Raw genomic sequence first — 25,426 nt, 5'->3', positions numbered from 1 at the left:
CCATGGCGACTAAAATTTTGGAGCTTGCGACCAAATTGGAACTGAAGTCGCCAGCCTGGCGACTAAAATAAAGGAGAAGGATTGGAAGCGTGGCCTAATTTAGCGACTAAAATTTTTCACTGGCGACCAAACTTGAGCAGTCGGTGGCCAAATGGCTACTAAGCAAAAACATAAACTTGGAGGGTTGCTTTCTTCAGTTATGATTTTCTTTGTTTTAACTTGATGAATTATTAATGAGTTTGAGAATTCCATTTCCAATAGTATTTGTAATGTTTAATAAATGAGCAGCAGTGTTTTATCAAGTTTAAAACATGAGGCACAGCCAAGTGTTTTAGACTTGATAAAACACGAACTGCGAATTTATTGAACGGCTTAAAAATCTTCTGATGTAGATCAACTCATTCTTGCACTAATATTTAGATTTGGGGTTATTTTGGCCAAGAAAATTGGACGTAAAGTTTAGCCGTGTCTTTATCAGATATAAAGACACTTATTAAACATTAATTTCTTTTGCATTTTCTTTATGAATTATTAATGAGTTTTTTAATGTAAAATAATAGACGTAACAACCTTCACTTTTTGCTAAATTTAATTATCGTTAGCGTTCAATTCCCCTGACATGATTATGAAATTCCCTGACTATTTGTGATGGTGACGATACAAATTTTGATCTGAGTGACTGCTTATCTTTTGATTCATTATCTTAAGAAATGCAAAAGTGACTAGAATAGTACCTGAATAAGCCCTCCATCTTGTTGGTTAGTAAATGCCAATGTACTCAGCATACTAAACAGCTTCCGTATCTGTATAACAGTGAGATTGTCCAAGTAATCCAAAATACCCTGAAAAGAAAACAAGGTCTATCGGACATGTATGTATGTATGACAACACCAGTAGAGAAAAAATGTTTCCAAAAAGTGCAGTGTTCTCCCTAGGTATTTAAGCCCAGGCGGGCCGCCTAGCTTGATTAACAGGAAAATAGTTGCCGCCTGGCTTAAAATTGCTTTTGTTTTTTAACACAACGTTACCTTACTATTTGAGATCTGGAACTGGGAATTCCTATCCATAAGCAAAGACGACGTTCACTTTTTTTACTGTGTTTTCTCGCCTTTAATATCATTATAAAAGTGATTTATCCTTGAATTAATATGTTCAAGCCTGTGAGTGTGATGCATTCGTTTCCTTGAACAGCAGCTACCTTTATCAAATTGCCACAGGAACACAACAGCACTTCAAGTTGCCGTACATGGAATACTAAACGAAATTCTCGCGTTTTTGGAAAGAACGGTAAAATCAGCCGACTCGGGTTGCTCAAAGCGGAATCAAAAAGCTTTCCATTAAAGCAAAATAAGATAATTTTTTACTCTGGAAAAGAGACAGAAAGTGACAGTAACGTGGGGGAACAAGTTTCGCAAATTCGCGCTAATCAGGTTTCGGACATTTGAAAACCACAGTCCAAATACCGCCTGGCGTTCCCAAAATCCTAGGGAGAACACTGAAGTGAACCATAAGGCATTGCAAGCAATGGTTCAAAACATATTAATATTTAATTTATTAATCTCTAAAACATTAGAGTGTTTTCATTTAACCCATGAAACAATATCTAGCAGTTTGTGCGTAATAGTCGAACGGAAACAAAAGAAAACAATGAAATTTGTGTCTAATAGTATCTAAAAGTGTAATAACTATTTCACAGGTTAATTGAAATCACTCTAACAGAGCCTCATTTCCCTTGCGCTCTACTACATTTATTTATATGGCATCATCTCCACTCTTGCCAGCGTCCTTTTCAAACATGATATACAAGGCCTTTTCATACTACTGACACCCACCGACACCTTAGATAAGTCACCTCATTTAAATTATTACTTGAAAAAGTGTACTTGTCACATGATTCCATTAAGCCCCAACTTTACTACTTATATCTTAACTTGATGGAACTTGTGCTACTATTATCATAGATAATGTAATACCTAATGCTCTGAAATACCAAATAATCATCAATCAGAGTTGGAAACAGGCCAGGATAGGAGTTGGAAGTGCAAGGGTTCATACAAACACTACATATCAGAATTCAAAAGCGTAAGAATTCTTATGCTTCTGATGGCCATTTGCAGTGTTTGAACGGGCTTATTGCACTTCTAACTCTAGCTCTGATACTATTCCAACTCCAATGCAAGTACAAACCAGCCCTTAGTAAAAGAAGTGTTTATTAGAAACCTACAGTAAATTTTATCATCATCATTATTGTCATCGACATCATCATCATCATTATTCTTACAGTACTAACTTTGATAAATATTGCAAATGGTGCCATAATATCAGGGTGTGATTCAACAAGATCTGACAGCACGTCTAAAGATGCATCAGCTTCTGCCGCATATCCACTCCCTATGTGAGTTACCAACGTCCCTACTATCTCCTACAGTGATATAATATGTATCGATACATAAGTTATTATAACAAAGCTTGTGTGCTTGCCCTACAGGTCTAATTGCTATTGAGCCACCATGGTGCATAATTTAATAAAAGCATGGCTGTGAATATATAAGATGATGTGTGCAGTTGCATTTTAGCTGCAAAGTTCACATCAAGTTTTAGCTGCGAGTCCTCATCACTTACCTTCCAACAGTCTTCAGTTATGCAGGACGCGTGTCACATATCAACATAGTAAAATGGCCCAGCTCACAACGAGTCTCTCGTAGCTCAGTTGGTTAGAGCGCCCAACCGGTATCTGGGAGGCCATGGGTTCGATTCCCGTCGGGGACTCAGAATTTTTCTTTGTCCCATGCTTGTGTCATGTAGAACATCTTATCTTTATTATTTATTACCGAGCTTAAAATTTACCATCTTTATTATTTACCAGTCTTCAGGGATGTAGCTAAGAAAACACCAAGCCGGATCACCAACAAGCCCAGCTGGCTTTTCTGGACTTGGCATGAAATGAAATCTTTGAGTGAAATTTCAGCTAGATTTAAGTTATCCTTAAACTGGTGAAATTAGCTGGCAGCCGGCCCTTAGCAACATCCCTGAGTCTTTACAACAATACATAAAGCAACTAAATCAGGGATGTTGCTAAGGGCCGGCTGCCGGCTAATTTCACCGGCTGAAAGAAAACTTAAATCCTGCTGAAATATCACACGAAAACAAAGACTTAGGTAAACTTAAAGCTGTCAACAGAAACTTTAGCCAGCCGACCTTGTTGATTAGCCGGCTAAGTGATTTCTAAGCTACATCCCTGCTAAATGAAAGAAACTACAGTGTATATGTAGTGAAGAACTTCCTAATTTTTTCCTGGAGGCATTGACCTTTTAGCCTGTTTTAAAACCTGTTTTTCACACAACTTTGTTGCCTCTATGTTGTACAGAAGCTAGTACTTCTCACAACTTTGCCTCAAGCAACTCTTACACATCATCTCTTGTGTTCCCTTGTGCAACCATAACTCTATACATGTATATGCATGCTAAGGGTAAACCAATTCTTTATTGCAACTACTTTTAAAGTATTCTACAGGCTATACTTACTAAGAAAAACTTTCATTTCATTGTCATTTTAATTTACCTGCTGGCAGTAGAGGTCAAATGAGACAAAAGATAACTTGTACACAGCACAAGCGTAAGAACAGACAGAGGGGTCAGGAGACCTTAGAAGAACTTCAGCCAATGACAACAAGTCAGTGAAGTAATCCCTCAAAATCTACAGGCAAAAAAAAGAAAATTAATAGAGAAAAAAGCTAAGGTCAGCACACACAAGGCGACAAGTCCCAGTGACTATACCCTGCACAAAGTCCCTCGAACAGTTTACATGAGAGGAATAGTAATCGGGACTCATGCCCTCCAGTTGGTAGACCTTTATTTTAAGAAGAGACAAGTCATTGTCTCTTCAGTAATAATCAAACCGGTTTCAATTTGTGGGACAAGTCGCAAGGACCAAATTTTGGTCCCTGTGACTTGATTTTTTGACAAAAGAGGTAGGGTATGTTTTTCTAAAGAAATATTGTGCAGGGTGCAAAGAAAATGGTTTTTCCAGCTTGATTTAAACAAAAACCTCATGTGTACCTGCAGCCTTAGTGCATAAATCAGCCAACGCTTTCCTAGTCTCGTGGCCTCCACAAAACTGTTAACAGATAACAAACAACCTGCCCTTTTCCTACAACAGCTATACATAAAATAATAGCACATGTAGGTATTTAAAGAGGAAATGATGTTCTCTTAAAAATAGGCAATTTATGTCATATTTGTCGTTAATGTTATAGTTGGTTTCCCCCCCCCCCCCCCCCCCCCCCCCCCCCCCCCCAAACCCCCATAAAATTTCGAAGCATAATATATAATTTAAAGGTTAGAATGGATGCTTAACTGCAACTTACAGTAGCTGTAAAATTGCATGTTGCACGCAATAGGCGTGAATTGTACATAATAGTAGCAGCATTGTCATCTCTTTTATACTGGAGCATCTTGTTTAACAAGTTTTTAATCTGTATCAAGTTTTAATGTCCCTCATTCCTACCTGAGAATGTGAGTTAAATGCAGCACTCAGCATTTCTTCTGTGAAGTGACCATTTTTTATTTTATTCCTGATCAAACTTTCCATGGCTTTCTTTCGATTAGCAGTAGAGTGTAGGATAAGCAAGACGAACAGGTCCACAACCTAAAAAACATGACAATGGTGTTACTTTAGGCTAATCCTGCAAGCCCTGAAAGAAATTGTTAGGGACAGTTTTGTCACGCCCCAAACTGCACCCCGTAGTGTAAGTCACGTGATCTTTGAAACCATGTGCTCTTAACAGTTTGTTTGTTTGGTCGCTTTTATTTTCTATCTTATCGATGTTAGATATGAGGCCAAAAGATGCCCAAATAATATTTTTATAAAGTCTTCGTTTTAATCGCTTGTTTGTATTGCTTTCCTTTGTAATTCAATTTTTTTTTGGTTCGAGTCGCAAACTGTGTATTTTGTAGTTTTCAGCTGTACCGACGGCTCTGTTGACAACGCTACAGACGTGCCGATTTGTAACAGATTTTAAAACATCTTTCAGTGCCCAAAGGTTGTTTTGTAGTTTTATTCAACAGTAATGATCCTTGTTTCATTTGGATGTAGCAGCCTTTTCCTAATGCTCACTACTTTCGAAACATTGCAACTTTCAGGGTGTCACTACTTTCGAAATTCTCCACAATGGTCCCCCAGGGACAGATACAACTGGCCATTGTAAACAGGCGGCTGTTTGAGAGAGATTTCAATAACAATAAAAAGACAGTACTGGAACAGGATCAGAATGAAAAATCCTGTCCATTGTAGAGCTAGAGGTGGCCACTCTAGAAAGGTGGCCAGTTGGGAGGTTGGACTGTCATATCATATTAATATGTGCAATGATTAGTATAAAAACCCACCTTGTGTTTTACTGCAGAGTTGACAGATTCAATAGCCTGGGATCCAAAATACAAGAAAAGTTCATTATTCAAATTATATTAATATTTTTGTGAATTCTCTGGTACTCTGACATTGATTGACAAACCACAGCCTGGATTTTAGTCACTTCCTTTAATCGCTTACGAGAGCATGTGTCTGAAATTCAGGCTACAATATATAGTGCAATACTGTTACCACTTTTAAGCGTGGCAGACCCAGGAATACATGGCGATGTACAGTACAGACAGAATTGAGGGGCTTAAACCAAAGCTGGAACACCATCCAACAGCTGGCCAAAGACAGACAGCAGTGGAGGAACTTTGTTGCTGCCCTACCCTGGGCATAATAGGCAGTGAGTGAGTGAGTGAGTTACCACTTTTATGCTGCTTCATTTTCGGACACCAAACTCAAAGAATTTTAAAACAAAAAAAGCCCCCCACCCCACCCCACCCCACCATACAAGCCCTCCCCAAGCATCAGCCCACCTGAAATGGACATTGAGTCTGAAATGTAAGCCAGAGATTATTTTCGGAATTTTACAGTATGTGACAACTTAAGCACATGCCAAACTCCATTTTTCTGTCTCTCACCTTAATCCATCCTTCTGCGACAGATCTCTGGAAACGTATTCCTGAACGGATTGCATCCAGCGTTAACAACTCTCCATCATTTGTCTTCTTCAAAAGTGACCTGTAAACAAATGATTTGTGATATAGCTACAGTTTCATGGAAAGTAACACAAACTCTTTTTGGTGAGGTGAGGTATCACTTTTACATCACTGGATGGACTGGAAGTAAAATAGTTTATCAGAAAGGTTTTCGGGCTGGGCTGAGAGTTTTGGCACAAACACTTGTTGGATTCTTTTTGGGTACGAAATAGAAAGATGTGACAGGGTGCAATGCTAAGAGGAATGCTGAATGTGATGGGGATTTCAAAGTTTATCATAACTGTAACAAAATTCTCAAATCTGATTGGTTCTTAGCATGCCCTATTTTTCACCAAATTGGAGTATGCACAGCTAAGTGTCCGATAACAAAGTGTCCAATAACAAGGTGTCCAATAACAAGTTCGCGAACTGCGCATGTGCACATTTTTTTTAGTTCCTTATTGTGACAGAATACTCCTTGATATTCTTAAAACCTTCAGTTTTAAAATGGCTTTTTATTGTCATAGTGAGGATAAATCTTCGACAGGATTGGCTTGTCTAAATGTTTCCTCGAATTTTATTATACTTATGATTAATTGATAATAGGACTTTGTGTTGTCCAATTCTGTCTGTAATCATACTCGTGATTAAACAAATCGGACTCCCACTACGCAGTCGTCCAATTTTGTTAATCACTAATACAATTACAGATCAAATCGGACTCCACTCAGTCCTTCTACCATTATTAATTAAAGGATACTGGACTAGTTATAGAACTGGAAGAGAATGTCAGAATTGAACATGTGAAACTTTATGAAGTGGCTGGCCATTCTAGGTCAGGAGTTATTCTTTGCCAAGTAAAGCCTGATGATTTTTTTTTTTCAGGTTTGGTTCCTTCTCTTGACTTACAATAAATCAAACCTGAAATCATCATTGCAGTCAGCATTCCCCCAGTCCTATTTTTTTATTGTGTCCTCAAAAGAAATTCCATGAGCTCTCCCATAGATACTTAAGGCTCAAGCTACACTATTTTTTAAAGCAAGCTACTGCATGCTACATGTACTTTTGTTTCAAGAAAAGCAACTCATCAGTGATAATCCCTAAATCTGGTTTCTTAAGACTTCTTGCTATGTTCAGTTAATTGTCATGAATAGAACATTTCTCACCCTCCATGAGATCTTCTTTGCTCTGCAGGAGTTGAACACGCAGCAGGTGGCAGTGTGGTGGATGTAAAGTCTAAGTTTGACCTCAATTCACTGATTACCTGAAAAATAATCAACTAATAAATAAGGACACTTTTTAGTTAGCAAGGTAACTGGCAATCTGACCACCTGACTGATTGTCTGACAGATTAACTGTCTCAAACTGTCTGACTGACAACCTGACTGACTGTCTGGCAGATTCACTGTCTCACAAACTGGGTGACTGAGCCACTGACTGTCTGACTGTCTGGCCAGCAAACCAACCGACTGACTGACCGACTACAGGCTGACTGACTAACTGAGTGACTGACTGTCTGACTGACAACCTGACTGACTGTCTCACAAACTGGGTGACCGAGCCACTGACTGACTGACTGTCTGACCAACAAACCGACCGACCGACCGACCGACTACAGGCTGACTGACTGACTAACTGAGTGACTGACTGTCTGGCAGATTGACTGTCTCACAAACTGGGTGACTGAGCCACTGACTGACTGACTGTCTGACCAACAAACCGACTGACCGACCCACTACAGGCTAACTGACTGACTAACTGAGTGACTGACTGTCTGACTGACCACCTGACTGACTGTCTGGCAGATTGACTGTCTCACAAATGGGGTGACTGAGCCACTAACTGACTGACTGACTGTCCGACCGACAAACCCACCAACCAACCGACTGACTACAGGCTGACTGACTGACTAACTGAGTGACTGACTGTCTGACTGACAACCTGACTGACTGACTGTCTGACTGACAACCTGACTGACTGACTGAGTGACTTACTACTGACTGACTGACTGACTAACTAACAGTAACAGCAATGTCAGTATATCTTAAATGTGCCTTACACTCCAAAGGGAGGTATTGGTCTAGTTACAATAAAAGTTATAAATAGCAACTATGGTAACGAGTTACCTAATAACAAGCAATGAAATTACAATGCAAACTTATACAATGACAATTGAGTGACTAAGTCACTAAGTTACTGACTCACTGATTGACCAACCGACTGACCACCCCCCCAAAACCACACACACCCACCGACCCAACCGACCAACCACTGACTGACTGACTGATTGATTGGAAATCCGTAAATTTTGGTAAGCAAGATCATCATTAAATTAAAGCCCAGAATTGCAGATGTTCCTACCTCAAATGCATCATTGTCACCAACAGATTGCAGAATAAATTTCACTACCACTGGGAGATCATCTACTTCAGCTGAGGGTAGCATCTGGATAACTGACACTCGCACCTGAAACAATCAATAGCTCCAAAAATCAATTAAATCGGCTCTTCAAGCTTAATTGAATACTTTTTCCACACTTACTCCAAACCAAACCTTTTTTTCAGAACCTACTTTTCTTAAATGTTAGGAATGAAACCCTTGACAGTAGTTTTAAGTTAAGTATCAAAATTAATTCCCATTTTGCTTTGGTTCTGGATTACTAAATTTAGTTAAATGACATTTAACATAGTTAAACATTTAACATAGTTAACGACCAGGAGCAAGCTGCAGGTTTTGCAGTTAGGCATTGCAGTGGCGTAGCGTTTTGTAGCGTGTGTGACGTTGTAGCATTGTATTTAGCTATAGTTTGTGTTTTCAGTGTTTGGTGGGCTGTTCTGTGCCTGAGGGCGCCCTCTGGGTCAGGGTTTGTACTCGACCTTTGCCCTTTAACATAGCTAGTTTGTGGCGTAGTGGAGTTTTCTCAAGTTTTGCATGCGTTTTCCTTGTCCCTACCGCCTTCCCTGTCTTAGGGGTTTCCCTTTGGGGTACTATGGTTATTGTTGTTATCATTTCTATAAGTGTGATTTTGTCGGGTTATCATTTTATTGTTGTGATTAGTTTATAGTTAACGATGCTCATGCCACTTTCTCAGCCAATCAGAGGTAAAAACAAATGTGACTGACTGACACACATTTTCCCACCCTTTGCATGCATTTATGCATACATGTATTTGCTTTGAGCTTTGATAAATAAATAAAATAAATTACTCTATTTAGAGAGGAAGCCACATCAGCTCTAACTGGTTTTCATGCAGGTTTTCTATCCAGGTCGAATTGGAATTAGGAAATGTTGGTTTTTCAGGTGGGAGGAAAACCGGAGAACCTGGAGAAAAACCCTTGGAGAAAGGCATGAACAAACAACAAACTCAACCCACACTTTGGGGGGACATGAACACTCTCACCACTGCGCCATCCTTGCTCCCAGCTGGTTCACTGGAATACCGTAAAATTCCGGCTATAAGCCCTGGGCTTATGCAAGTCTGTAAGGGGTTTTGGGTGGGCTTATATCCGGGAGGGCTTATAAGCGGAATAAAAAGAACGTTTTGAAATGAGCCAAGGTAGTGTTAAATGAAATATGTTTTAAGTAAAAAACGCACAATTAAGCAACATTTAGCAGTGCTCAGTACTGTCATCCGGCAGAGGAGGGCTTATATCCGGGAGGGCTTATAATCAGACATATTTTTTTGTTTCCAGATAGATGGGCCTATAACCGGGGGGCTTATAAGCAGGAGGGCTTATAACCGGAATTTCACGGTATGTGTTCTTTGTGGTTGTCCAGAGTGATTACTTTGGTTTTGGTTTTATGATACTCAGTTGAAAACTTCTCTTTATTGTTTGATAAATGACTTTGTAAAAAAAGCCTGCGATCAAAATGCACTCTCAGTCATAAAAGTCTGCATTTAAGTCTATCTTTCATTGTCTACACAAACGGCAGTTAGCAAAAAACATGACTCACCTCTGCTAAGAGATCAGATCGTAAGTTGAGATTGGTCAGGGCATCAAGAATAGGAACAGTAAGTCCTGTATTCTGAAGAAGAAGTTCGCTGTACAACAAGAGAGAGAGCTTAAATGAACACAGGGTTTTCTTTAACATTTTGAGTTAGAGTAGCTGGAGGTTTCCATATTGAAAACGTTTTGGGTTCAGATTGGGACATATTTAACAGGCTTGAGCATGTTGCTTCTTAGGGGTCAGGGGGGCAAAATGAAAAATGGAAACTAGAATACTAATTTCCTGCCATTTTGAACCCTAAAAACTCTGATATTAGTGATAACTTTTACCAGAAATATGTAACTAAACTGTTTAAATTGCCGTGTTGCTCAAAGACAATATTTACACATGCTCTGATTGTCACAGTCAAAAACTTTTCTTTCCAAGTCCTCTCCTTGTGCTTGCATTCATATCTGGAAATCCAATATGGCAGACAACAATGGAATTTTACCTACTTTCCTGCGACCGTAGCAAGATTTGCTAAAAAAAAATCTGAACATCTCAAACACCCGTTCCTAAACTACTTTTGGGTTAAAAATCTGCAATAAGTTCTCTGATAGGGTAATAAGGTAAAAAAGGTAAAGCCTGCATTCGAGCCAAGCAGCTCATCAGGCCGTAGCATATACTGGTTTAAGTGGGTAGGAGTATTTTTACTCCTCCCTGGATGGGATGCTACACTGTAGTCCATTGCACGGTTGCTCACCAGCATTAATTTGCCGGTACCCATTTATACACCTGGGTGGAGAGAGGCACTATGACTAATGAGAGTAAAGTGTCTTGCCTAAGAACACAACACAGTGCCATGTCCAGGTCTTGAATTTGGACCGCTCGATCCAGAGTCCGGCGCACTAACCATTAGGCCACCGGGCCTTCCACATAAGGTAATAAGAGCATGCTTTTAATTATATGAAGTTTTACAGCGAAACAACTTCATCTTCCTGGTACAGTCGAACCTCAATATTTCAAGCCGTCAGGGGAAACCGAAAATAGTTCGAAAAGCAGGAGTTCGGAATGGCCAATAGTAAATGACTGAAGTGCAAATTCAAGGGAAATGAGTTTTAGTTTGAAATAACAAAATAACCCTGTTCGAATTAGCCGGGTCCAACTGTAATTGTTTTGCCCTCATACAGGTTAGCATAATGTCAAGTGCTAAATAAATTCTGTAAGGCAAGCACTTAACTGCCCCAGGCAAGCAAAATAAGTTAGTTGAAAAATATATACATCAGCACTTGTACTGGCTAAGCTATCTAACTAAGAATTTACCTTAGTTCTCTTGCAACCTCTGTGTGTTCTGCATCATCCAGTACTTCAGGAATACATGTGATGATTTCACGCTGGATTTCAAGTGATGTTATGCTGACCATTTCCAGCATCTTTGCGGTCAACTCCTAGGTTTCAAACAAATACATGTAAAAAAGGTAATTTTCACAGTCCTCAGAACTGCTACATGAAGATAACCATTCATTGCGTGATTGTACACCATGTATAATAATGCAGCTGAAAATAATATTAAATAGATTTAGCCAAGCCTAAAAGCGGAGCTCTCCGTTATTTACTTTGCTCTTTTCGAAAATTCGAATTTTGTGATCGATAACAGCAAAATATAGCTCTTGAGCCCACGATCCAATGTAAACCATTACTTGGTCAGCGGTAAACTTAAAAAAAACATTCGACCTTGATGAGTTCTATATATGAGCCCGCAATATGGTCATGTGATACTGGTCAGCGGATGCCTTGTTTTGACAGCTGTCAATTGACCATGACATCTATGTCCACTATTAAAGATGTAAGCTGTCGTTACCAATAACCTTAAACCTATGCCTGGATAATGGCCGCCATGTTGGGGCGACCTTGTCGCACGTGTCCGCGAACCATGCCGCTAGCCATGATAACCATGTAAAACCAAATGCATGGGTCTGTTAATTTTCTATGGGTATGGGGCTCTGCTCTGCAGCCCTTCAGGCCACTGAGAGCTCCGCTAAAATTAATCTAAGAAAAAAGGTCATTCCGGGTTTTAGGATTCCGGGCTTTCTTATCCGGATTTCCGGCATTCCGGTTTTCCGGGTTTCCGGCATTCCGGGTTTTAGGACAACCCATGATTATAAGTCTGTAAGTCCACAAGCTAAGGCTTGAGCCCTATGCGTCCAATGGCGCAAAAAGGATCGATGATGATGATGAAGTCCACAAGCTAAGCCTGCAGGTCTGCATGCTGCATTTGTTTTACACAACTCACCTTACTCTGAACAATACAGTCAAGCCATCTAAACTGGTTTAGGACCAGGCGAGGGATGTTAAATTCATCTGCACCAAAACTAACAATGCAAAAAAAAAAAAAAACTCAACAATTTTTTATCCTTCATTATAATGGATACTGGAGTAATAGAATAATTCTACATTATAATTACCTTATAACAGGAAAATAACTATACATGTTATTAACGCGAATTTTTGAAATTCGCGTTAATTTTATTGATGTTAACTTTTTTTTAACTATAACGGTTTAAACAGAGATTTTCATAAATTCGCATTAATTTTATTACGCGTAAATTTTGTTCGCGTTGTTTAAATGCTTCGTTATATTCCTATAATAAGGTATTCTTACTGATAATAAAGTACAAAATACCATATTTCCTTGAATACAGGGTTCGTACACTTGTTCATGCCAAAAATTCAAGGACTTTCCAGGACCCTTCTTGGAAATTTCAAGGACTTTTTTCATTAAATTTACCCCAATCAAGGATTTCCAGTCTGCCATTGATGTGCTTGCTGAAGAACTAAAAAACACATATTTTGGCGGTCTTCTCATTGCCTTGAAGCCTTTTGATGTTCAATGAAAAAATCAAGGATTTTCAAGGACCGAAAACCAATTTCAAGTACTTTCAAGGCCTTGAAATCAAACTCCTGAAATTCAAGGGTTTTCAAGAAGTGTACGAACCCTGTGAATAATAACCAACCTTTTATCAATCACCCCCTTGGAAAAATCACCACCCTTTGTTGAAAGTATTATAATAAATAATCACCTTATTTGAATAATTGCCCCTCCACCCAACCCCCTTATGTCATGTACATACAACATCTCCCCTACATATACATTACACCTGGAATGCCACAAAGGTTGTTAGTGAAGCTTCTGTTGTTTTTTTTTAACAACAGTTGAATAGTTAACCTCTCTCCCTCTCTCTTCCTCTTCCTTTCTTTCACGGAATGAAGTTCCTGCCAACTTACAAATTTACGACTGGGGTACGAATGATTTGAGCTGACGCAAAGGGTGTTGACAATGAAAATTAGTCAAAGAAACTAAATGGAGAACACTTAAAAATGAACTGGGATAATACAACAATAATTACAGCAACACTTTCGGCAAGTGATATGTGAAAAAAAATTCAAGGAAATATTTATTATTGTAGTAACTGAAGATGGATGTTACATACTTGTCATCATTTTCCGTAAACTCTGGAAGTTTTTCTAGAAGCATGTTGGCAATCTTTGGCTGTACAAATAAAGCAAAAATATCCTAATTAGTACATACATTGTAAGCCACAATACCAGGCAAAAAATGCTGAGACACTTTGCTAATTTCCAGTATTTGGTTACCAAAGCTCATTTTTCCAATGCCCCCTCCCCACTTCAATGTTTTCATGATATATCAATGTTCAAAGCTGGATGAATTGCAAACCATATTTAAACAACATTCGGCAGGGGGAGGGTGAATTAAATATTTTCTACCCCCACCTCCTGTAAGTTAAGACATACACCCTAAGTGCATGACATTTGTTTGTCTCAACAAGTTTTGTTTTGGATTGTCATTTATAAAATGAGTGTATGTCTTGGATTTACTAGGCAAAAAAAATCATCAGTGAGTTTCACATATTAGTTTTCACCCTCAGGGATGTAGCTAAGCTTTCTAAGGCAAAATTTTTTTGATCACACGTGGAAAATTTGGGTTACATTAAAAGAAAGATCTAACCAGACACAGTCTTTTAGCCAGAAAAATCAAGTCCTCAGGTGGGCATTTTTTCCACCTCCTGTCTATTATTTACATCCCTGACTCTTATCAAAGTTTTACCTGAAGAATATCAACACCTAAGAGCATTCTAATCAAGCTTTCCTGACTTCCTCCATATCTAGAAAAAGAAATAAAATAATAGAAAACAGTACAAGTGAATAGTGATTTTGGCTGGCAGCCAGCCCTTTTTGACAACAATGATGTACCTGACGCACTAATACAGCACTAATCAGCATAGTGTTAGTCATCATGTTACAGTGGAACCTCGATTTAACAAACCTCTATATAGCATAGTCCTCAATATAATAAAAGGTATTCTTCGCCCCAGTAATAGTAAAACTTAAACATATGGAAAAGAACCTCGATATAACATACATACTTTGCCAGTCCCTTGGCCATTCGTTATATCGAGGTTTCACTGTACTTTAATATCAATTCTTGTACTTAACTACCAACAGAATATATCAGATTTTTAAATACACTGACCCCTCGTTATCTTCTGACATGGAAACTGGTAGTAAACTAAGACGGAATCTGTTGAAGGAAAAAAATACCAAAATTAATTTACTATACACACTGAAAGTGACAGCAACTGTACATGTTTTGCATATTTTTATAATTTTTTTCATTCTAATTGTCTTTCATCTTCAGACTCCAGGAAATTGAATTTCTACTAGTTGAAGTACAATGTAGTCAATATCCAAGTAACATCTTCGGATATCTGTTGAACAGAAAAATTGGCATAACATTTTTTATGGCTAACGGTTAAAATTGTTCAATTATTACACCTAGCAGCTAAATTTTGGCCATATTACAGCAAACGGTTAACCCCATTGAGACCCACCTACTCTTTGGTTAGGAATAATTAGTTGAGGTTCTGGGTTAGAGATCACGTCCAGTGTTCTGCATTTAGGATTTGGTACACAGTATTTGCTGTTTGGAATTACCAGGCACTTTGGCAAATTTCCCCTGCTGAGGAAAACACACTCTTAAGTATATTAATTATTTTTAAATACCTGTCGGCATTATCCAATCTTTGCTGTAAACTTTCAAGAAAGTCATCTATGACCTGTAAAGGAAATAACCAAATTTATTTTTTTCTTTGTTCGTGAGCGGGCGGTATTCTTCAAATCCTGCGATCTGATTGGTTCCGGGAGCGGGCGGTATTCTCCCATCCGGCCCGCTCACAGCGGGCGGTATCCGTTGCGAGATGAATCGTCGAGTGAATTTTCCGCGCGAAATCATTTTGCAGCGTTGTACGAACGAACACATGAAAGATTTGCTCTGCACAATCGAAATAGCTGCTCACCAACCGTTGTAAAAGTGAAAAGACAAAATAGAAGTGGAATTAAGTTCTTCTAAAGGCGAGTATTCATTTCTTTATCGGCAGAATCGAGTTCTAGTTTCGTAGTTTGTGGTCGTTTTTTATTTCGCAATCATTTTCACGCCATTACGGTAAGCTGCAACGGTTTTAAACTTCAATTTTGAGTAAAAACTGCCTTTTTATCGGCCACTTTTTGCCAAAACAAAACTTTAGTTGCTATCATTCAAGAAAATAAGATTCTTTATTACAAAACAGTCAAAATAATTCTCGCAATATTGTGCCGTACGTCCAAACTACGCATTTCATTCAGTTTTACTTTCGCACTGTTCATCACAAAGAAATTCTGCTGGGAATCAACGCAGAGTTTATTAATTTGTTAAAAACACGTATGTATAGCTGTACCGAAACTGTCTTTCAGTCAGATAATATTTTTTAGTCCTAGAATTACTATCCTACGAACACAATTCCTTTCAAAACATTCATCGGGAAGCCGAAATCGATTTAAAAGTGTTCAGTTTTGTCAATGATATAAATGCTTTGCCTTGATTTTACATTTATGCCATATTTACTGCTTCAATTTATTTTATTGAACCTCTTCAGTGTTAATTTTATATGCTAAACCTTTCTGTTAGTTCGGCTAAGCGAGGCTATTTTATTCCGAATTAAATAACAAACAGGCAGCATTTTACACTCTTGCTAATCCGTCGATCGACACAACATTGAAATGACGCGCGTATACAAACAAAGATTTTGTGAAAGAATCTTCCTAGGTTTCTTTTAAAAACAAGTAAAGTAGGAAAAAAAAATAAATACGTCATTTACCAGCCCTGGTCGGTCCGTATTGCGAAAAACTGTGCCCTCGGTCTTGGAACTGGCCTCGGGCACAGTTTTTCCCAATACGGACCTCCCGGCTGGTGAATAACCTATATAAGTTAAAGTCAAGAGAAAAATAGTTGCAAAAGTTGTGACAGTCAAGCAAAAAGAAATTCAAGTTTCTCCATTCATTACCTCTGGATAATTTTGATGGGTTTTGAGGGAATTCCTAATTTTCTTCTGGAAAATAGAGCGATCAACCTCTGAAAACAAGAAATATTACACTTAGTGGTACTAGTATACAGTTCTTCATTAATAAGAGGAGATAAGCCTTATTTTAGTTTGGTTTTTAGTTTTCATTGTCTTAAAATAATAAATAGGGGGATGTAGTTTGTGACTGAACAACTGATACATTCATTCGTTGTAATTCTTAATAAGTTTTAATTTCTCTTGTTCATAATTTGTTTTTATTTTTTTATTTTTTTGGAGGTGGGGGGGGGGGTCATTGAAACAAATTGGGATTACAAGGGACCTGCCCCACCAGGTTGGGGGTGCATGTGGGGTCAAATTAAAAACCCTTACATGCTACAAAAACGTCAACTCATTTCTCAAGTCAACAGGTTCCTGCAGACTGTGGGACACTGTTGATGGCCAATGCTCCTGAGAATGAGTGAGGCACAAAAACACAAACACACTTTTAGTTTACATCATGACTCAGTTGTCCAGGACAAGTAGATTTTCCTGCCGGACAATAAACTTTTCAATCTCGCTTGCCTGATGGGCAAGGGCCCAGGCAACTCATCTGTTGACTAACAAACTAATACACAGGGCTGCAAATAACAGTCGGTCATCGAACATTGGCCGACCCAAATTTGCTCATGTCCGATGAAATCTGAATTGTGGTCGGGCATGATGTCTGGACAATTTTTGATTATAAATTATAAGTGTTAACTTGTAAGTGGCTTTTTGGCAATTTTGTTTTGTCCGACCAAGATGGTGTCTTAGTTGGACATATGTCCTTTCAAGTGAAAAAAAATTATTTGCAGCCCTGAATACGAGTATGCAACTGCCCCAGGCAAGCTACAGTGTAAAATTCAATTTTATTTCAAGGCCTGGGCTAGGTAGAGAGAGTGTTGAAAATGTACCTAATTCATCCTGTGTCTGTCCTGAGTTCACATGAAGTCCTGCTTGCTGTGCCAATGTATTAAACAATGTGGCCTCCACCTCAGTGACACCATTCGTTCTGTGATTATCAGGAACATGTCTTGAGCGCTTCGCTAAAAAACAAATAGTGAATAATGGCAGCTGATTATTGAAATTTCAAATATGATAGAGCACAACATGTACATGATAAGCCCCTGCAATTTCGGTTCATAGAGGAAAATTGATTGAGGCAAGGTTTACTTACATGTAGTCTATTAATTTTGTACTTTTATGCGTAATTGGGAAGGGGAGCCAATGAGAAGGTGCAGGGCTGTCACTAAGGGCCGGGGGCCGGGGATTTTCCCCGGCTACAACGACTTTGAGCCCCGGCTACTTTGATACAAAACCAAAACATTGGAAAGTGAAAAATACATTAAATTACAAACTTGTGAATTAAAAAACAAACCGATAGTTTATTAGTACAAATTATTATTCACCTTTTAAAGAGAGCGGTTTCCCATTCATGCGAGACTGTGATTGAAAACGCGTAAATATTGAACAATGCAATCTTCCTTTGAAACCGCGTGATTTTACGACGTGTTAGTTTCATTCGGCTTCTCTTGTTGTCGGAGTTTCGGGCTCCACGTGAAAATCTCATCGAAAAAACGGAAGGCAAAAGTGATTTACATAAACGAAGAAAACTGGATTCCTTCAAAAACAGTTTGGGCTTTAGCTTTTCTCTTTCAAATCGACCATGGGGATGATGCGTGAAGGACTTGCCATAGTTGAACTATAAACACTTTCCACACAAAAAAAGTGGGCGATCGGTTAACTGAAAACTTGCAACATAATGCATGTGTCCTCCTCTTGCCTATTTTAATGTTGTTTTAATCAGCTACGCCTACACGTCAATAAACACAGATCAGTCGTACAGGGCTTGTATGCGTTCAAGAAAGGCAAACAAAAACAAACCATTTTGACGTTTCCAACACGTACCCGACGCCATGTTTTTTGGCTCTTGGTCACGAGTTACTTTCACTCATTCCCCCAATCCCAGTCTTCCTTAACTTCTCTTTTCTGTCACGCCGTTAGTCCCAAGTCAGGCCGTTTTAAATCCCAAAATAAACGAATACTTTCAAAAATTTGTCAGAGTCTTGTTGAATGCCGTAGAGAAAGAGAAAGTAGTAAGTTACAGTGGTGTAAAATTGCATAAAAACCAATTCATATTGGGAACAATTTTGTTGTTTCCTAAACCCTACTCCCCCCCCCCTCCCTGCCCCACCCCATTAACAGCCAATACCAGAAAAATCTTATCCCCGGCTCCATTTTCATTTCCCCACCTACTTGAAAAATTAGTGACAGCCCTGAGGTGGCATAAAAGAAGAGGGTTTAAAAATCAATGGTCAACTCTCCTCTATTAAATAAGGAGTCCCCTTCTTCTATAATGCCAATTTTCTAATCATCCGCCCCCCCTGTCTGGGTCTCCAATGTAGCGCCCCGTTTTAGAAAGAATTTGCATCTAAAATGATACCCCGTTCTAGAAACTGGTCAATTTTTTTAACACCCCGTTTTGCCTGCTGATAATTTTAAACTTTTGTCCATTCAAAATACCATAGGTACCCTGTTCTAGAAATTGTCTCTTTAAATGGTTACCCTGTTCTAGATCTGGAGCCCAAAATCACCACCCCCATTGGGCAGCACATACCCACATAGGTATTTTTGGGGAGTACCATCCCCCCCCATCCCCCAGGGATGGTCCCCTCTCCTTAGCATGAAATGTCAGCCTTTTGCTTCACTCAGCCAATGGGCTATTGCATAAAATTTTTGTTCCCGACCTGTTGAGGAACAGTGGAATTCTCCGGGGGCAAGGGAAAAAATCCGTAGATTTCCTTAGGGGTAAGACAAAAATATAAGGGAATTCTTCAGGGGGAATGGGTGAAAGGTTATGGAATTCTTAGGAGTAAAAATGCGTTTCTAATGGAATTTGTGAGGGTTTAGCCCATTTTAAAGAATTCCATTGGGTATAAGGCGTTTTAGACGTTTTTAACGAATTTCTTTGGGGGTAAGAATGAAAGACATGTCCTCAACAGGGGGGGGGGGGGTGCGGATATTAAATGCAATAGCCCAATGCACTGCAAAAACATTTGGCTCATCTTCGGTGTAAGAACCTGTGGAACTCACCGGTGACATAAAACAAAGAACGAACAAAGCAACAAAGAGCGTCAAAAACAATAAAAAGCAGGAAAACAAAAGCTCCAAAACAAAGAAAATTATATCACAGGTTCTTACACCGAGGTATACGTAACCCAAACATTTCAACTTTACCCAGCTTTACCTGACGGCTCCGCAGCTGTGGATAGTTTTGAAGACTTGCGCTTCGATCGCGCCATTACTAGGACAACATCAATGAAATTTTGCACTCTCGGAGCAGCCACATGTAAACTCAAATGGTATTTGTTGTGTTTTAGGAAGAAAGTGAGTTGAAAATCTACAAAAAAGTGCGAACGACGTAAACCGCGGAGCGAGTTTGAGAATTCCCGCGTTTTGTTCTGCAGATACACATGCGCTAAAGTCCGCTGACACAACGCGGACACTCGATCAAAGATGGCGTCTCTGTTTTCGTCGATTGTTTGTGAGTAAGGGACGCGTTAATCTGATTTATTTTCCTGGTAACAGGTAAGTTTCAGCGTTTACTGGTATTGACATTATGTTTCAACATTGTGCTACTTATTCCATGGTGAAAGCGACGTAATGATCGGTGGATTTTTCGCACAAAATTCTGAGCTTGACTTTTGCGTATTGTTGTTTTCTTAGCTAGCTTTTGGATTCGACGCTGATCAGAAAGGTCTAATGATTCCTTAATTCGATGTGAACTATACAAAACTCTTTTGGGGTTTATAAAGCTAGAAGATATTCAAAATAACGGAGCTGGATTGTTTGTAAAATTTGAGATCCGAACGATATAAGTTATTATACACTTCAGCTCCCCGGGGGGGGGTACTCAACAAAGTTTTGTACGGGGAGGCTCCGCCCCGAGCTCCTACCCCTTACCCTTTTATATACCATTTTGCCAGAAATTGTACCCCTTTCGTATACCTTTTTATGAAAAAAGGTACCCCTTTCATATACCTGAAAGTCATGGCATAGACTTAAAACACAACGTTTTCTTTTCATTTTCAAGTAGCGCTTCATAAACTGAAATTATACAGCCATAAATTGCATCTGCTCGAAATATTTTTATTAAAAGGCCCTTTCAAAGACCTTAATGACTGATTTCCATACCCTTTCGTATACCTAAACTTGTGAAATCCCTACTCTTTCATATACCTGAAGCCTGAAAAAGGTACCCCTTTCGGGCGGAGCCTCCCCGTATAGGCCATTATAGGGAGTACCCCCCCCGGGTTCAGCTCGTTGTTGCGAGCGGTTTGTGCGTTCGACGGCGCGTGCTCTAAATCACGCTGCTTGCAACACTCTTGAAGACGTAACAGAGGACGAAGGACTTGCCCAATTTGTTAAAAAATTATCGTTGGTTTAAAAATGTTCAAACCAGTATGATTTTTATTTGCATTGTGTCATATTCATTATCATAATCTGAAACAAAGGGCCATTCCATTTATATCTGCACCCCCCCCCCCCCCCCCACCTTTCATTTATGTCAGTGTCTTTGAACTCTTACTTTGTTCTGAAAGGGGAATGTGTCAGCACTTTGGTCTTAATTTCTGAAGGGGTCTTCATGAGTTATTTCTGAGGGGGCTAACACATGAGCTTACACTGACCCCGGGGGGGGGCTACTCCATATAATGGCCTATACAGGGAGGCTCCGCCCGAAAGGGGTACCTTTTTCAGGCTTCAAGTATATAAAAGGGTAGGGATTTCAGAAGTTGAGGTATATGAAAGGGTATGTAAATCCGTCATTAAGGTTTTTTAAAGGGCCTTGAATTAAAATATTTCGAACAGATGCACTTTATGGCTGTATTATTTTAATTTATAAAACGCAACAAGAAAATGACAAGAAAACGTCCTGTTCTAAGTTAATGCCATTTTTTTTAGGTATATGAAAGGGGTACCTTTTTTCAGTAAAAGGTATACGAAAGGGGTACAATTTCTGTAAAAATGGTATATAAAAGGGTAAGGGGTAAGAGCTTGGGGCGGAGCCTCCCCATATAAAACTTTTTTGAGTGCCCCCCCCCCCCCCCCGGGACACTGACGTTTCAGCTCATCAAACATTGCTGAATGAAACAACTTGTAATGATAGACTGAAAACTTCATGTACCGGTACACTATGAACAAAGTATAACAAAAATGAATACAAACTCCGAGAGTGGGCGACCGACTGGAAGTACAGACTGGAAACCACACCAAGTTGTGTATCTCAGTTGTTACCAGTGAGTTCACTTCATTGTTTTTGTTTCAGGTAGTTCAACAACAAAAATGACATCAAAAACTGACAGTAAGAAAGCTGGACCAGAGGCTCAAAATATTGCAGATGAGAAAGCAAGGAAAGAAGAGTTAGTAGAGGCCAGAATAAAGGCAGCAAGAAAGAAAAATGAAGAGTTAATGAAAAGGCAACAGGAGATTGAAGAAGACCGTAAAAATGCTGATAAGTACAGTGAAATGGCAGTTAAGAAACATCATGAACATGCCACTGCCCCTTCGGGAGTTGCCAAGGAGAGTCCCCCTGCAGGAGGCGGGAGAGGAAGAGGGAGAGGACTTATGCTGCAAGAAATGCGAAAAGAAACATTGAAGGCAAAACAGTGGGAGGCGAAAAGGAAAGAAAATATTAAAAGAGAGGAAGAAGAAAGAAATCGGGAAAGTAAGACTTCTAGTTCAATGAGCAGGTTCCTTGCCGATGATAACCGAGTGGACATGTCCAGAACAACAGGACGGAATGAGCACTCATGGGGTGGAGCTAACTTCAATAAAGTTGTCAACCGAGTGCAAAGGGACAAGGAAGGATTTCGATCGGGCAGAGGTAAAGGTAACATTGAAATGACCATGTCAGGGAAAGAGAGGCAAGAGTATTATCAGTGGAGAGAGGAGAGAAAGAAAATTGATGAGGAAAGAAAGATAAGGCAGAAGAAGACAGGAAACTGGAGTCGTGCATGGGATCAAAAAAAGATCTGGGACTCAAGAAAGAAGATGTGGGTGTATGAAGATGAAAATGATGAATACAATGACACAAGAAGAAGAAAAGAGAGTGATGACTCGGAAGACTGGGGCAGCGACAACAGGAATAGCGGACATGTTAACAGAGGTCGTGAAAAAAGAGATCAAGGATCAAGGCAAGGCTTCGTAGCACATGATGATCGCAATGTGGAGGCCTCGGAAGAATGGGGTGAAACTAATGAAGAAGTAGTCACCCACAAGGTATCAGGATCGCAATTTAATGAAGCAGATACCAAGTTAAATCACCAGCATGGTGCAGTGAGTGCCAGTGAGGATTGGGAAGAGGGAATTCCTGTGACTCTAGACAATAAGGTGGAGAGCTCTGCCACTTCCAAAGAAATGACAAGCGATCATAAAGAAAGCAATGCACCTGAACCCCAAAAAGAGCTTGAACGAACAAGGGAAATACATGATTCTGAAGCAAATGACCAGCCCAATGATAGCAGAGAATCTCATAAAGAAACGGAATCTGCGACTGTAGTGACAAGTGATCTGTCACACAGTGATGCACCCAAGCCCCAACGACAGGTCAAACAAAGAAGAAAACAACAAGACTCTGAAGCTAATGTACAGCTAGAAAGCAGTGATTTTTACCAAGAACAAGAATTCGTACTTGAAGAAAAGCACCCATCAGATAAAAACAATTTGCATGAACCTCCCACAAGTGACAAAGAATTGGCTGTCGCAGACAAAGACCAACATACACACAGACATGTAGATGTAGGAAGTCAACTTGTAAGTGATGACCTAGAAAATGGAGATGACGATGGTGTATCCAACAATACAGTTACCATGAACAATGATAAAGGAGGCATTGCACCTAAGACCCCAGTGGATGAGCAACAAATCACAACTATTCATTCTGAAGAGGAAGTATCTACAAATGTAGATAAAGACAGCACTAGCCATCCCTCACAGGCACAAAAGGCTAATTTGCCCAAACTTCTCACAAAGGTTGACAAAAAAGTGACTTTTGACACGTCGGAGGAAAGTGATCTCAAAAAAGACACAGAATCAAAAGATAGCGCAGTATCATTAGATATTCCTCCCACGCCTGATTTCCTGAAAGTCGATAAAAGTGTAGACTGGGGTGACTTTGAGATTGACGAGGAAGAAGTTGTAGAGCGATGGTAGATCCTTACTTAAGACAGTAAGTAGCGGCAGATCTAGAGGGCCCAGTCCCCTTTTTGCTGAAAAATGTATGATTACTGAGGCCAAAGAATTTCCTCCCACCTAATTGGAGCAAGGAAGGGCTTGTGGAAGGGACCTGGTAAATCCATTTTCTTTTTTTTTTGAGGCCCTGCCAGGGTAAATTCCGACAAGCGACACGGCCCAAAAAGTAGCGACAGCGCATAAAATAAAATTGCAACAAATGACAACCCTTATGGAAAAAAATAAATTCCGACAAGGACAAGCAATTTTCCTTTAATTTTGTTACCGACAGCGACATGAAGAGCGATAAAACAGCGACACGAAACATTTTCAAATTCAGACAAGCGACACAAGAACCCCCCTGGCAGGGCCTCTTTGTTCCCTACATCCTGAGGGATAACCTAAGATGAACAAGCTTCCCATCCAGGAGGTTGGTTGTATTCTGGTATTCTTGGTATTGCAGGGGTTTGATTCTATTTGGGGAATCCCATATAAAAAGGGTGGGGATTATTGTCATTTCTGTAAGGAATGTAATTATGGATTTTTATTTAGTCTCACTTAGGACGAGAGCCTGCTTGCTGGTTAATAATTATTTTTAGCCCTGGAGTGCGATATAATCTTAGGGTTTCATGTGAAGAAACAAAAATGCTGCTGTACTGTGTTGGGGTCAATCTAATAATCAGGCATGAGCAATGGTATCTTTTACAGCATGTGTTAAAAAAATGCTTGAGCCATGCCCAGGTTGAGGGGGACGTAAGGGTTTGCGGTGATGCGGTTTTGCGTTATTTTTCGTGCGGTTTTGCGGTAATCTTAATTTTTATCTGCGGTATTGCGGTTTTACAAGACTACGCGGTGTGCGGTTATTACAAATTTTAGGTTGTGGTAATCGGTGAGAAAATTGTCTGCGGCAATATGGTTCTCCCATGTTTCCACTAGAACCTTTCACATTCGGTTGTTTTTTTTTTTTCAGTTAAACAAGCTTAAGTGTTTTGCTTTAAATCAGGGTTCTTTGGTTTGTAATTGCAGTCTCTTCCAGTTAATTCTTGATGTATTTAACTGTTTCGTTTATCCAATGATACGTTGACTTGATGATCCAGTCTTATCTACCGTTGTTGGTCATTGAAACTGCAGTTTTGGTATTTTGGTAAAATTTGATGCGGTCTGCGGTTTTGTAGCGTATCTCTGTGTGGTTTTGTGGTTTTTGGACCCCCCTTACGCCCCCCTCCAGGTTGGTCTCTTTATAGGAGTTTGATGATAATTTCAGAAAAGCATCCTTTCTGCTATCATTTTGAAGTTTCCCATCCCCAGGTTAGTCCCTGGAGCAAATTAAGTGTTTTACAAATAATTTCCATTTACCCATAAAGGATGACAGCTTTTTCAGTTGTCTTCAATATAGCTGGATAGTACTTTCTGGGTGTAGAACATTTTGCTACTCTGAATAGATGATTTTACAAAATAATGTCACTTGTCTAATAGCTAGTTAGTACAGTGTATTTATAAATTAAGTATTTTTTACAACCAAAATCTAGTATATACCATAAAAATTACCATTAAAGTAACAAACTCTGTTTCTTTTTTTTTCCTTTTAATGCAGCTACATGTAAATTGGGGGGGGGGGGTGTAGAGGGTCTGAATGTCCTGCTCCCATACCTTGGACTCCTGGTTCCCCTTCCTTTCTTCTACTTCAAAGTGTTCCAGTTTCTCCCTTTCCTGCCACCTTGGGAGCCCTCTTTTCTCCCACCTCCCATACAGTTTTTGCCTCCCCTGCTTTAATCCCAAGGTTCC

At 39.5% G+C, this 25,426-nt stretch overlaps 2 protein-coding genes across 3 annotated transcripts in view; one reads left to right on the top strand and one right to left on the bottom strand.

Moving 5' to 3' along the window:
• Window positions 1-19,962, bottom strand: part of LOC144628970 (Fanconi anemia group D2 protein-like) — a 44,728-nt gene extending 24,766 nt beyond the window's left edge. Inside the window, exons 1-18 of the mRNA XM_078487104.1 lie at window positions 19,659-19,962; window positions 17,326-17,457; window positions 16,376-16,443; window positions 15,060-15,112; window positions 14,530-14,577; window positions 14,104-14,161; window positions 13,469-13,527; window positions 12,271-12,349; window positions 11,301-11,425; window positions 10,005-10,092; window positions 8,412-8,516; window positions 7,217-7,314; window positions 5,994-6,093; window positions 5,385-5,420; window positions 4,507-4,647; window positions 3,562-3,696; window positions 2,291-2,422; window positions 735-842 (exon numbers count right to left, since the gene is read on the bottom strand). Coding sequence (XP_078343230.1) covers window positions 735-842; window positions 2,291-2,422; window positions 3,562-3,696; window positions 4,507-4,647; window positions 5,385-5,420; window positions 5,994-6,093; window positions 7,217-7,314; window positions 8,412-8,516; window positions 10,005-10,092; window positions 11,301-11,425; window positions 12,271-12,349; window positions 13,469-13,527; window positions 14,104-14,161; window positions 14,530-14,577; window positions 15,060-15,112; window positions 16,376-16,443; window positions 17,326-17,457; window positions 19,659-19,713 — 1,620 coding nt within the window. The 5' untranslated portion in view covers window positions 19,714-19,962. The remainder of the gene's footprint in view (window positions 1-734; window positions 843-2,290; window positions 2,423-3,561; window positions 3,697-4,506; window positions 4,648-5,384; window positions 5,421-5,993; window positions 6,094-7,216; window positions 7,315-8,411; window positions 8,517-10,004; window positions 10,093-11,300; window positions 11,426-12,270; window positions 12,350-13,468; window positions 13,528-14,103; window positions 14,162-14,529; window positions 14,578-15,059; window positions 15,113-16,375; window positions 16,444-17,325; window positions 17,458-19,658) is intronic.
• Window positions 19,917-25,199, top strand: LOC144629020 (uncharacterized). Of its 2 annotated transcripts, none has more exons than XM_078487171.1 (2): window positions 19,917-19,999; window positions 21,738-25,199. In XM_078487171.1, exon 2 carries the CDS (start codon window positions 21,755-21,757, stop codon window positions 23,621-23,623), a length of 1,869 nt encoding a protein of 622 aa, XP_078343297.1. In that variant the 5' UTR covers window positions 19,917-19,999; window positions 21,738-21,754; the 3' UTR covers window positions 23,624-25,199. The 2 variants fall into 2 exon arrangements, with proteins under 2 accessions (XP_078343297.1, XP_078343298.1); XM_078487172.1 differs by having other exon boundaries at window positions 19,923-19,999; window positions 21,742-25,199.
• Window positions 25,200-25,426: the final 227 nt, after the last annotated feature.

The sequence above is a fragment of the Oculina patagonica genome, chromosome 10 (genome assembly GCF_052425735.1).
Source record: "Oculina patagonica isolate OP01 chromosome 10, crgOcupat, whole genome shotgun sequence".
NCBI classification, from domain to species: domain Eukaryota; kingdom Metazoa; phylum Cnidaria; class Anthozoa; order Scleractinia; family Oculinidae; genus Oculina; species Oculina patagonica.
Note: the sequence above shows the minus strand (reverse complement) of the source record. Positions and strands in the feature narration are given on the sequence as shown.

Excerpts from the sequence above, each read along its gene's own strand:
- LOC144629020 (XM_078487171.1), top strand. The coding sequence starts at position 21,755 with ATGACATCAAAAACTGACAGTAAGAAAGCTGGACCAGAGGCTCAAAAT.